At 36.1% G+C, this 14,150-nt stretch overlaps 1 protein-coding gene across 1 annotated transcript in view; it reads right to left on the reverse strand.

Annotated features, from left to right (window-relative positions):
• Positions 1-13,015: 13,015 nt before the first annotated feature.
• MINDY3 (MINDY lysine 48 deubiquitinase 3) overlaps positions 13,016-14,150 on the reverse strand; it is a 94,846-nt gene continuing 93,711 nt past the window's right edge. The window contains exon 15 of the mRNA XM_065871856.1: positions 13,016-13,954. Coding sequence (XP_065727928.1) covers positions 13,805-13,954 — 150 coding nt within the window. The 3' untranslated portion in view covers positions 13,016-13,804. The remainder of the gene's footprint in view (positions 13,955-14,150) is intronic.

A 14,150-nucleotide genomic window follows, 5' to 3' on the forward strand; every position in this document is an offset into this window, starting at 1 on the left:
AAAAAACCTTTGTAGCATAACAGGTTTTTTTAACTCATGCTTAGAAAATTAAGTCACATACCTTGATATGATAAAGACTGTGTTACATTACAGGGAGTCATGTGATGTATTTTCTTCTTATAGTTACAAATTCTGGGCTGGTATAGATTTGGCCATGTGGTGCAAGTGTCTCCCAGGTACATAAAGCAATTCCGTCATCTTCATAAGGAAGCGGTGGGAAGAAAAGAACAAACGTTGATTTGATCATCTAGTATGATCAAAAGCTAGATATAAAGCTAGGCTTTATATTTAAGATCTTATTTAGTATGCATAGTAATGCTTCCTCAGGTCTTGTGAATGAAAATGAGTATCATTTTCGTCTCCATTTTACATATAAAATGCATAAAGTGAATTGCCCAAATCCATGCTGGGAGCAAATATTCAAAGTGAGACCGGGTTCCTCTTGTGTTTCACTGTACTGAGTGTGTAAAATCATCCCTATTTGCAGGTGTAGGTGACCTTGACTGTTCTCTGGGCTTAGTGCCACTGTGGTTTGCTGGCATTCAAGAGCAGTGTCACCAGAGATGGTTAAGCCTGCCTTGTGTCTCAGCCCTGCCATTGTTCTGATTGTGTGATTATGGGCAGTAAGTTTGTCTCTAAACCTCAGGAACTACACCTATACAACAGGGAAACTTATACCATAGGGTTGTTGAAAAGGTCATAGCTGATTCAGAGACACTGTAAAAAATGGTTCCTGTAATTATAATTTAAAGACACTGAGAAAATGATACTGGACACATGGTAAGAACTAATGAAAACTTTACCCACAGTGTGACTATTTCTTTTCTAATTGCCCTCTTTTTGTTTTTTTCCTGATTATTATCCACAATCTTTATTCTGGGGACTTAAGTGAAAATGTTTTCAGTCAACTATTATTGAGTGTAGCTCACTTTGCGAGGTAGGTATAATGATTCCCATTTTATAGCAGAGGAATTAGGATTCAAAACATTTAAGTGGACTGGAAAGAGTCGATAAACGCTTGCTCAATGAATAAATAAGTAAAGTAAGTGACAGAGCCAGGATTTAAAACCAGATTTTATAAGCTTAAGTCCAGTGTTCTTTCTGCTTTATTGTTTGTCTTCCTGGAAAGGATTGGGTGAGCCTAAGCCGTCAATGGTATCCTGTGCTATGTATTCAACAATTGATGCTTGATTTTGAAAGAAGAGAATTATGTTGGTTTCATTAGCCTTTATTTAATGATAGATAAAGGGCGTGTGTACCTTTTGCTTAGCCTATAATTTATAGGCTATCCTTAAAATTATTCCCCTATCCTTCAAATTATTTTTAGATATAACTGACATATAACATTGGATTAGTTTTAGGTATACAAAATAATGATTCCATATATGTGTATATTGCAAAGTGATTACCACAATAAATTAACATTAATCACCATGCATAGTAATAAACTTTGTTGTTCTTGTGATAAATTTTACCTCTTAGCAACTTTCCAATATACAATACGGTATTATTAACTATAGTCATCATCCGGTATGTTACCTCATCAGGACTTACTTATCTATTAATGAGAAGTTTGTACCTTTTGACCCCATTCACCCATTTCACCCACTCCCTACCTCTGGCAACCACCAATCTGTTCTCTGTATCTATGAGGTTTTTTTACCTCCAGGTTCCGCTTATAAGTAAGATCATACAGTATTTGTCTTTCTCGGTGTCACTTATTTCTCTTAGCGTAATGTCCTCTAAGTTCATGCATGTTATTGCAGATGGCAAGATTTCCTTCTTTTTTATAGCGGAATAATATCCTTTTATGTATATACCACATTTAAACAATTCATTTATCTGTTAGTGCACACTTAGGTTGCTTCCCTGACTTGGCTTTTGTAAGTAATGGTGCAATAACCTGGGAATGCAGATACCTTTTGAGAGAGGGATGAAATTTCCTTCGAATACATACCCAGAAGAAGAATTACTGGATCATAAGGTAGTTCTACTTTTAGTATTTTGTGGAACCTCCATACTGTTTTCCATAGTGGCTGTATCAATTTACATTCCCATCAACAGTGCCCAAGGGTTTCCTTTTGTCCATATCATCTGCAACATTTGCTGTTCGTTGTCTTTTGATAATAGCTGTTCTAACAGGTGTGAGGTGATACCTCACTGTGGGTTTGATTTACATTTCCCTGATGATTAGTGATGTTGACCACCTTTTCATGTACCTGACGGTATTTGTATGTCTCTTGGAAAAATGTTTATTCAGATCCTCTGCCCATATTTTAATCAGACTTTTTTTTAGGTGCATGAGATCTATCTATCTATAGATTGAACCCTTATCAGATATACAGTTTGCAAATATTTTCTCTCATTGCTTTTTCATTTTGTTGATGGTTTCCTTTTCTGTACAGAAGCTTTTTAGTTTGATGTAGTCCCACCTTGTTTATTTTAGGTTTTGTTGCCCTTGCTTTTGCTGTCAAATCCAAAATATCATCACCAAGACCGATGTCAAGGAGCTTACCACCTATTTTCTTCTAGGAGTTTTACGGTTTCAGGTCTTACGTACAAGTCTTTAATCCATTTTTGAGTTAATTTTTGTGTCTGGTGTAACGTAGTGGTCCAGTTTCATTCTTTTGCATGTGAGCTGTCCAGTGTTCCCAGCACCTTTTACTGACAAGTCTGTCCTTTCCCTATTGTATATTCTTGGCCTCTTTGTTGTAATTAATTGACCATAGATATGTGTAGGTTTGTTTCGGAGCTCTCTATTCTGTTCCATTGATCTGTGTATCTGTTTGTAAGCAAATACCGTATTGTTTTGATTACTATAGCTTTGTAATATAATTGGAAACCAGGAAGCATGAAGCCTTCAGCTTTGTTCTTAAGATTGCTTTGGCTATTTGGGGTCTTGTATGGTTCCATATACATTTGAGGATTGTTTCTTCTATTTCTGTGAAAACTCCCATTGGAATTTTGATAGGAATTACGTGAAGTGTAGATTGCTTTGTGTAGTATGAAACGTTTAATGCTATTGTTACAATTTGTGAGCCTAGAACATCTTTCCATTCATTTGTGTCTTCCATGTCTGTCATCAATGTCTTAAAGTTTTCAGTGTACAAGTCTTTCACCTCCTTGGTTAAATTTGTTCCTGGATATTTTATTATTTCTGATGTGATTGTAAATGGGATTGTTTTCTTAATTTCTCTTTCTGTAGTTTATTAGTGTATAAAAATGCAACAGATTTTTGCATATCAATTTTGTATCCTGCAACTCTACTGAATTTATTACTTCTGTCCATTTTTTGGTGGAGTCTGTAGGGTTTTCTATATATATCACCTGCAAATAGTGACAGTTTTACTACTTCCTTTACAGTTCGGATGCCATTTATTTATTTATTTATTGTCTAATTGCTCTGGCTAGGACTTCCATTACCACGTTGAATAAAAGTGGCAAGAGTGGGTATTCTTGTCTTGTTCCTGATCTTAGAGGAAAAGATATTAGTTTTTTGTTTTTTTTTTTTACCAATGAGTGTGATAATAGCTGTGGGCTTGTCATGTATGGCCTTTATTATATTGAGGCATGTTGTTCCCTCTACACCCAGTTTGTTGAGAGTTTTTACCATAAATGTATGTTGAATTTTGTCATTTACTTTTTCTGCCTCTATTGATTTTTGATTACTGTTTCAATCTCCCTGCTAGTAATGAGCCTGTTCAGATTTTCTCTCTCTTCATGATTCGGTCTTGATAGGTTGTATCTTTCTAGGAATTTCCATTTCTTCTAGGTTATCCAATTTGTTGGCATACAATTGTTCATAGCACTCTCTTATGATTCTTTGTATTTCTCGGTACAGTTGTGTCTCCTCTTTCATTTCTAATTTTTTTTTTTTAGTCATCAATTTTATACACATCAGTGTATACACGTCAATCCCAGTCGCCCAATTCATCACACCCCCACCGCCACCCCCTGCTGCTTCCCCCCCTGGTGTCCATACGTTTGTTTTCTACATCTGTGACTCAACTTCTACCTTGAAAACTGGTTCGTCTGTACCATTTTTCTGGGTTCCACATCTATGCATTAATATACAATATTTGTTTTTCTCTTTCTGACTTACTTCACTCTGTATGACAGTCTCTAGATCCATCCACGTCTCAACAAATGACCCAATTTCGTTCCTTTTTATGGCTGAGTAATATTCCGTTGTATATATGTGCCACAACTTCTTTATCTATTCATATGTCGATGGGCATTTAGGTTGCTTCCGTGACCTGGCTATTGTAAATAGTGCTGCAATGAACATTGGGGTGCATGTATCTTTTTGGTTTTCTCTGGGTATATGCCCAGTAGTGGGATTGCTGGATCATATGGTAATTCTATTTTTAGTTTTTTAAGGAACCTCCATACTGTTCTCCATAGTGGCTGTATCAGTTTACATTCCCACCAACAGTGCAAGAGGGTTCCCTTTTCTCCACACCCTCTCCAGCATTTGTTGTTTGTAGATTTTATGATGAAGCCCATTCTAACTGGTGTGAGGTGATACCTCATTGTAGTTTTGATTTGCATTTCTCTAATAATTAGTGATGTTGAGCAGCTTTTCATGTGCTTCTTGGCCATCTGTATGTTTTCTTTGGAGAAATGTCTAGTTAGGTTTTCTGCCCATTTTTGGATTGGGTTGTTTGTTTTTCTGATATTGAGCTGCATGAGCTACTTGTATATTTTGGAGATTAATCCTTTGTCAGTTGCTTCAATTGCAAATATTTTCTCCCATTCTGAGGGTTCTCTTTTTGTCTTGTTTATGGTTTCCTTTGCTTTTCAAAGGCCTTTAAGTTTCCCTAGGTCCCATTTGTTTGTTTTTGTTTTTATTTCCATTACTCTAGGAGGTGGATCAGAAAAGATCTTGCTGTGATTTATCTCAATGAGTGTTCTTCCTATGTTTTCCTCTAAGAGTTTTATAATGTCTGGTCTTACATTTAGGTCTCTAAATCATTTTGAGTTTATTTTTGTGTATGGTGTTAGGGAGTGTTCTGATTTCATTCTTTTACATGTAGCTGTCCAGTTTTCCCAGCACCATTTATTGAAGAGTATGTCTTTCCTCCATTGTATATCCTTGCCTCCTTTGTCATAGATTAGTTGACCATAGGTTCATGGGTTTACCTCTGAGATTTCTATCTTGTTCCATTGACCTATGTTTCTGTTTTTGTGCCAGTACCATACTGTCTGGTTACTGTAGCTTTGTAGTATAGTCTGAAGTCAGGGAGTCTGATTCCTCCAGCTCCATTTTTTTTTCCCTCAAGACTGCTTTGGCTATTCGGGGTCTTTTGTGTCTCCATACAAATTTTAAGATTTTTCGTTCTAGTTCTGTAAAAAATGCCATTGGTAATTTGATAAGGGTTGCATTGAATCTGTAGATTGCTTTGGGTAGTATAGTCCTTTTCACAGTATTGATTCTTCCAATCCAAGAACATGGTATATCACTCCATGTGTTGGTATCATCTTTAATTTCTTTCATCAGTGTCTTATAGTTTTCTACATACAGGTCTTTTGTCTCCCTAGGTAGGTTTATTCCTAGGTATTTTATTCTTTTAGTTGCATTGGTAAATAGGAGTGTTTCCTTAATTTCTCTTTCAGATTTTTCATCATTAGTGTATAGGAATGCAAGAGATTTCTGTGAGTTAATTTTGTATCCTGCAACTTTAGTAAATGCACTGATTAGCTCTAGTAGTTTTCTGGCGGCATTTTTAGGATTCTCTATGTATAGTATCATGTCATCTGCAAACAGTGACAGTTTTACTTCTTTTCCAATTTGTATTCCTTTTATTTCTTTTTCTTCTCTGATTGCCAAGGCTAGGACTTCCAACGCTATGTTGAATAATAGCGGTGAGAGTGGACATCCTTGTCTTGTTCCTGATCTTAGAGGAAATGCTTTCAGTTTTTCACCATTGAGAATGATGTTTGTTGTGGGTTTGTCGTATATGGCCTTTATTATGTTGAGGTAGGTTCCCTCTATGCCCACTTTCTGGAGAGTTTTTATCATAAATGGGTGTTGATTTTTTTTTTTTTTTTTTTTGCGGTACACGGGCCTCTCACTGCAATGGCCTCTCTCATTGCAGACCACAGGCTCCGGACGCACAGGCCCAGTGGCCATGGCTCACGGGCCCGGCCGCTCCGCAGCATGTGGGATCTTCCTGGACCGGGGCACGAACCCGCGTCTCCTGCATCGGCAGGTGGACTCTCAACCACTGTGCCACCAGGGAAGCCCCTGGGTGTTGAATTTTGTCAAAAGCTTTTTCTGAATCTATTGAGATGATCATATGGTTTTTATTCTTCAATTTGTTAATATGGTGTATCACATTGATTGATTTGTGTATATTGAAGAATCCTTGCATCCCTGGGATAAATCCCACCTGATCATGGTGTATTATCCTTTTAATGTGTTGTTGGATTGTTTGCTAGTATTTTGTTGGGGATTCTTGCATCTATATTCATCAGTGATATTGGTCTCTAATTTTCTTTTTTTGTAGTATCTTTGTCTGGTTTTGGTATCAGGGTGATGGTAGCCTCATAGAATGAGTTTGGGAGTGTTCCTTCTGCTGCAATTTTTTGGAAGAGTTTGAGAAGGATGGGTGTTAGCTCTTCTCTAAATGTTTGATAGAATTCACCTGTGAAGCCATCTGGTCCTGGACTTTCGTTTGTTGGAAAATTTTTAATCACAGTTTCAATTTCATTACTTGTGATTGGGCTGTTCATATTTTCTATTTCTTCCTGGTTCAGTCTTGGAAGCTTATACCTTTCTAAGAATTTGTCCATTTCTTCCAGGTTGTCCATTTTATTGGCATAGAGTTGCTTATAGTAGTCTCTTAGGATGCCTTGTATTTCTGCGGTGTCTGTTGTCTACTTTTTCATTTCTTATTTTATTGATTTGAGTCCTCTCCCTCTTTTTTCTTGATGAGTCTGGCTAATGGTTTATCAATTTTGTTTATCTTCTCAAAGAACCAGCTTTTAATTTTATTGATCTTTGCTATTGTTTTCTTTGTTTCTATTTATTTCTGCTCTGATCTTTATGATTTCTTTCCTTCTGCTAACTTTGAGTTTTGTTCTTCTTTCTCTCGTTCCCTTAGGTGTAAGGTTAGATTATTTGAGATTTTTCTTGTTTCTTGAGGTAGGCTTGTATAGCTATAAACTTCCCTCTTAGAACTGCTTTTGCTGCATCCCATAGGTTTTGGATTGTAGTGTTTTCACTGTCATTTGTCTCTAGGTATTTTTTGATTTCCTCTTTGATTCATTAGTGATCTCTTGGTTATTTAGTAACGTAGTGTTTAGCCTCCACATGTTTGTGTTTTTTACGTTTCTTCCCCTGTAATTCATTTCTAATCTCATAGCGTTGTTGTCAGAAAAGGTGCTTGATACGATTTCAGTTTTCTTAAATTTACTCAGGCTTTATTTGTGACCCAAGATGTGATCTATCCTGGAGAATGTTCCGTGCGCACTTGAGAAGGAAGTGTAATCTGCTGTTGGTGGATGGAATGTCCAATAAATATCAATTAAATTTATCTGATCTATTGTGTCATTTAAAGCTTCTCTTTCCTTATTTATTTTCATTTTGGATGATCTGTCCATTGGTGTAGGTGTTAAAGTCTCCCACTATTATTGTATTACTGTCGATTTCCTCTTTTACAGCTGTTAGCAGTTGCCTTGTGTATTGAGGTGCTCCTATGTTGGGGGCATATATATTTATAATTGTTATATCTTCTTCTTGGATTGATTCCTTGATAATTATGTAGTGTCTTTCCTTATCTCTTGTAACATTCTTTAAAGTCTATTTCATCTGAGATGAGGATTGCTACTCCAGCTTTCTTTTTATTTCCGTTTGCATGGATTATCTTTTTCCATCCCCTCATTTTCAGTCTGTATGTGTCCCTAGTCTGAAGTGGGTCTCTTGTAGACAGCATATATATGGGTCTTGTTTTTGTATCCATTCAGCAAGCCTGTGTCTTTTGGTTGGAGCATTTAATCCATTCACGTTTAAGGTAATTATCGATATGTGAGTTCCTACGACCATTTTCTTGTTTTGGGTTTGTTTTTGTAGGTCCTTTTATTCTCTTGTGTTTCCCACTTAGAGAAGTTCCTTTAGCATTTGTTGTAGAGCTAGTTTGGTGGTGCTGAATTCTCTTAGCTTTTGCTTGTCTGTAAAGCTTTTGATTTCTCCATCGAATCTGTATGAGATCCTTGCCGGGTAGAGTAATCTTGGTTGTAGGTTCTTAACTTTCATCACTTTAAGTATATCATGCCACTCCCTTCTGGCTTGTAGTTTCTGCTGAGAAATCAGCTGTTAACCTTATGGGAGTTCCCTTGTATGTTATTTGTCGTTTCTCCCTTGCTGCTTTCAATAATTTTTCTTTGTCTTTAATTTTTGCCAATTTGATTACTCTGTGTCTTGGCGTGTTACTCCTTGGGTTTATCCTGTATGGGACTCACTGTGCTTCCTGGACTTGGGTGGCTATTTCCTTTCCCATGTTAGGGAAGTTTTCAACCATAATCTCTTCAAATATTTTCTTGGGTCCTTTCTCTCTTTTCCTTCTGGGACCCCTACAATGCGAATGTTGTTGCGTTTAATGTTGTCCCAGAGGTCTCTTAGGCTGTCTTCATTTCTTTTCATTCTTTTTTCTTTGTTCTGCAGCAGTGAATTCCACCATTCTGTCTTCCTGGTCACTTATCCGTTCTTCTGCCTCAGTTATTCTGCTATTGATTCCTTCTAGTGTAGTTTTCATTTCAGTTATTGTATTGTTCATCTCTGTTTGTTTGTTCTTTAATTCTTCTAGGTCTTTATTGAACATTTCTTGCATCTTCTCCATGTTTGCCTCCATTCTTTTTCCGAGGTCCTGGATCATCGCCACTATCATTATTCTGAATTCCTTTTCTGGAAGGTTGCCTATCTCCACTTGATTTAGTTGTTTTTCTGGGGTTTTATCTCATTCCTTCATCTGGTACATAGCCCTCTGCCTTTTCATCTTGTCTATCTTTCTGTGAATGTGGTTTTTGTTCCACAGGCTGCAGGACTGTAGGTCTTCTTGCTTCTGCTCTCATTTCTGATGTTTGAGTTCTCTTTTTCTTGGTGAGTCTAGCCAAATGTTGTCAATTTTGTGTATCTTCAAAAACTAGCTTAGTTTCAATGATCTTTTAATTGTCTTTTTAGTCTATTTTATTTCTGCCTGATCTGTTATTTCCTTCCTTCCACAAACTTGGGATTCATTTGTTTTTCAGTGTCTTTGAGGTGTAAAGTTAGGTCGTTTATTTGAGATCTTTGTTTCTTTACATAGGCATTTATCAGTATGAACTTCCCTCTTAGAACTGCTTCTGGTGTCCCGTCAGTTTTTGTATGTTGTATTTCCATTTTCACTTGTCTTAATTTTTGATTTCTCTTTTGTATTCTTCTTTGACCCATCGGTTGTTCAGTAGTATGCTGTTTAATATCCACATATTTGTGAATTTTCCAGTTTTCTTCTTGTAATTTCTAGTTTCATACCACTGTGGTCAGAAACAATGTTCGATATGATTTCAGTCTTCTTAAATTTGTTAAGACTTGTTTTGTGGCCTAACATCATATATCCTGGAAAATGTTTCATGTTAGCTGGAGAAAAATGTGTATCCTGTTGCTTTTGGATGGAATGTTCTGTATATGTTAAGTCCATCTGGTCTAACATGCAGTTTAAGTCCAGTGTTTCCTTTTTGACTTTATGTCTGGATGTGGTATCCACTTATTAAAGTGTATTATTAAAGTCCCCTACTATTGTTATACTGATGTCTACTTCTCCCTTTAGGGCTGTTAATGTTTGCTTTATATATTTAGGTGCTCCTATGCTGTGTGTAATTTACATGTTTACATCCTCTTGTTGGATTGACTTATTTTATAATTACCTTTCGTCTCTTATTACAGTCTTTGTCTGGGAGCCAGTTTTACCTGATTCACGTTTAGTTACCCCAGGCTTTTTCTTGTTTTCCATTTATGCAGAGTATCATTTTACATCCCTTCACTTTTGAGTGTGTCCTTACAACTGGGTCTTGTTTTTTGTTTGTTTTTATACCTATTCAGCCATGATATGTATTCTGATTGGAGAACTTAGTCCATTTACATTTTAGGTAATTATTGATAGGTATGTACTTACTGCCATTTTGTTCATTGTTTTCTGGCTGTTTTGTAATTCTCGTTTTTTTTCTTCTCTTGATCTCTTCATGTGTTGTGATGATCTTCTGTAGTGATATGCCTAGATTCCTTTCTTGTTATCTTTTGTGTATCTATTACAGGTTTTTGCTTTGTTGTTACCATGAGGTTTAAATTTATGTCTCTTTTACGATAATAACAACTTAAGTTTGAATGTACTCTTAACTCCAGTCTTTTTAATATCTGGAGAATTTAAAGCAATGTTTCCCTTTTCTTTTTTGGTGTTAATAATTTATTTCTCATTTTGTTAGGTGTTTTTATCCTTTTTTTATTAGTTTCCCCCCCTCCCCCCAGAGAACTAACTTCTGGTGTTACTGACGTTTTTCGTATTACATATCTGCTATTTCATGGGTTTCGTGTTTTATCTTTTATTCTCACAATTCAGTTTTTTAGTATATTCTGTTGTGTAACCATCACATCTATTCTAGAACATTCTCATCACCCCAAAAGAAACCCCTATACATTGGCAATCATTTCCCAATTCTGTGCCTCCACTCTGTCCCCATCCTAGGCTCTTGTGACTGCTAATCCCTTTTCTGTCTCTATGGTTTGCCTATTCTGGACAGTTCACATAAATGGAATCATAATGTGTGGTCTTTTGCAACAGGCTTCTTTCTCTTAGCGTGTGTTCCAAGTTCATCCGTGTGGTTGCACACATCAGTAATTCTTCTTAATTTTCAAATAATTTGTCATTGTATGTATATAGTACATTTATTTATCCACCCATTGGTTAATGGACATTTAGGTCATTTCCATTTTTGGCTAGGATGAATAACACCACTATAAATATTTAAAGAAAAAATGTGTGTGTATATATGTTTTGCTTCTCTTGGGTGTATCCCTAGGAGTGGAAATGCTGGGTCATATGCTCACCCTTGATTTAACTTTCTGAAGAACTGCACTACTGTTTTTCTAAAGTGACTTCACTATTTTATATCCCCACCAACAATTTAAGATTTCCATTTCCTCCACATCTTTGCCAACACTCGTTACTATATAGCTTTCTGATTTTAGACATCCTAGGGTAGGTGAAGTTGTATCTCATGGTTTTTAGTTTGATTTCCCTAATGACTAATTTTGTTAAGCATGTTTTCATGTGTTTACTGGCCATTTGTGTATGATCTTTGGCGATATCTCTCTTCAAATCATTTGCCCATTTAAAAATATTTTTAATTTTATAAGGTTTCTTTATATATTCTGGATACAAATTCCTTATGAGGTATGGTTTTCAAGTATTTTCTCCCATTCTGTGGGTTGTCATCTCACCTTCTTGATGGTGTCCTTTGATAGACAAAGGTTTTAATTTTGATGAAGTTCAATTTATCTTTGCTGCTGCTGTTGTTTTTGGTACTCTAAGAAACCACCGTCTAACCCATTAGACGGATTTGATGATGAGGATTGTTTTTTCTTTTATAGTTTTAGCTCTTACAATTAGATCTCTGATCATTTTAAGTTAACTTTTACAGATGGTGTGTAAAGTCCAGATTTGTTTTGCATGTCAGTATCTCTTTTTATCTCATTATTTACTTTACTTTCAGTTTTGTTTTTGAGATGAAAGCTTATTTTTCTCATTTCCAAACTTTCTATTTTTCTACCATATTTATTTAAAGTTATACATTTCCCTCTAAGCACTGCTTTATTTACATTCCACAATTTTTACTATGTACTATTTTCATTATCATTCATTAAAAAAATGTTCTAATTCCCGGTGCAATTCCACTTTGACCCTTGGGTTATTCAGAAGTGTGCTGCTTAATTTCCAGACTTTTGGGGATTTTCTAAGTTTGTTTTATGGTCCAGCATATAGTCTGTTTTGGTAAGTGTCCCACTTGGACGTGAAAAGAAAAGGTATCTGCAGTTGTTTGTCTGATGTTGTGTTTGACAGTTGTCAGTTAGATCAAGCTAAGGTCCCAGTCATGCCAGTCATGTGAGTTAAGAAACCTACAGTTTCCCAGCTGGGCCTCCAGATTGAGAGGCAGATAAGCCATGCCCACTGTATTCTGCTCAAACTCCTGAGCCACAGGCTTTGTAAAATGATTATGTTGTGGAATTTTGGGATGGTTTGTTATGAAGCAACTGTAAGGAGAAATGACTACCCTGTAGGCTCAATGTTTGAGAAGAATCTATGCTTTTTCATAATCCTTATGGAATTTAGGACCAGAGTTAGAGATTAATTCTAGTATAATGTGTTTTACAGCCATTTGGTAATAGGCAAGATGTACCAAAAATACACCTTACAGCTGTAACCGTAGTAGCTAGTATCACACTCCTGAACACAGTGCTACCAAAAGTTGTTATATATAAAATTTTGTGCTACTTTTTTCCTATGCTAAAATCTAATCATTGTAATTGTTTGTTAATGTCTATAAAAATATAAATAAAACCCCCAAGAGACTTAGGAAATACATATGCAACTATACTGTTGAAGGTAAAGTTCAGTTCTAAAATTCCTAAGAGGATATCTTGTTGGCTTCTCAAGTGAAGGAAAGAAAGTATTTTCTGGCTATTCACATCTCAAATTGCTGGGCAACAAACCTATCAACATATAGTAAATCTCTCTCTCTCAGAAATGAACAGGATGGGGCTTCTGCAACTTTGTCCACTGAGGCAGACAGCTGCCCGTCAGGTTCTGGTGCTCCTGGCTGTCTGACTTACAGAAGTCCTAGGTAAGCGTAAGGTTTGGTGTCCCTGTCGAGGGGTCGTGTGCATCCGGTAGGCGTCTGTTCTATGCTGTGCTCTCAGGGTTACTGGGCAGAATCATTTAAAAGTATTTATTTTGAGCCATGAATGTGAAAAATCAAGGATATGGTTGAAGAAAAAAAAGTGTTTATTTAGGCCATCCACTAGGATCATAATAAATAATGCAATATACTAATGTAATAACAGATGTTCTCATGCATTTATCACATTTAAAATATACAAGAAAGCTGGCTTACAGGGCTGTTGGGACAAATTTGGAGAAGTGTATTTGGCAATACAGTGAAAGCTGACAGTCTTAAGACTATCAGATTCCTTCACTCTATATGTCTGTGAATAAATGGTAATGCTCCCTTATAGCTTCTACTTTTTATAAACATGCCAGAGCTAAGCCAATTGTCAAAGGTCCAGGTTGACAATTTGTTATTTATCAATCAATGTTTCTAATGGAAACCAGATTTTAGAAAATAACAAAGATAAACTCTTGCGTTTCAGCGTGGAGGCTGATATGCTGCATGCCAGAATCATTTAAGCAAACTGTGCCTGAATGAAATAAAACCCCAAAGTTGAAGTTTATAAATAGTAACTCTGATACTCAATATAAAAATGTTATAATACGATGCTTGATAAATGACCAAATTATCTGACTGCAACAGTGATAAACTTTGATTACAGCTTAGTTTTGCTAGTAAATTTCACATAAAGAGTTTAAATAGGGTAACCTTTAACTTAAACCTTTAAAACAAATAATTTAAACATCTCTTAAACACTGAAAATGTGTTTTCAATTGTTATTTACAGTTAATCAATGATACCAGTGTATAGCTTAATTGAGCCAATCGCCAGTCTTTCATCCCTCCTTCGACATCTGCTATTACAATCTTATAAATACTTCGGCAAATCAGTTTAGTGAAGGAGACCGATCTGTGGTCCAGAGTAATTCAATGTATGGCCATTTGGTTTGGAGACAGCGTTTAATAGGAGTGTCATCTGTCTGTAGCATGGGATCTTCAAAACCCATAACAACTGCGGTTCCTTCCACATACATTACCTGTTGAACAAAATAAAGCCACCAAGGTCAATCAATCAATATTCTTAGCAGAGTCTTCTGAGGGATACAGAACTTTTCATAGGCTAGCAAACAGGGCACTGTGTACTGTTTCATATGGAACTTTATATCTAGTTTTATTTTGATAGAAATTATAAGCTAGAATATCTGCTTCCTGATTAATGTGAAAATAAATCTG

This window comes from Phocoena phocoena, chromosome 2 (assembly GCF_963924675.1).
Source record: "Phocoena phocoena chromosome 2, mPhoPho1.1, whole genome shotgun sequence".
NCBI lineage: Eukaryota > Metazoa > Chordata > Mammalia > Artiodactyla > Phocoenidae > Phocoena > Phocoena phocoena.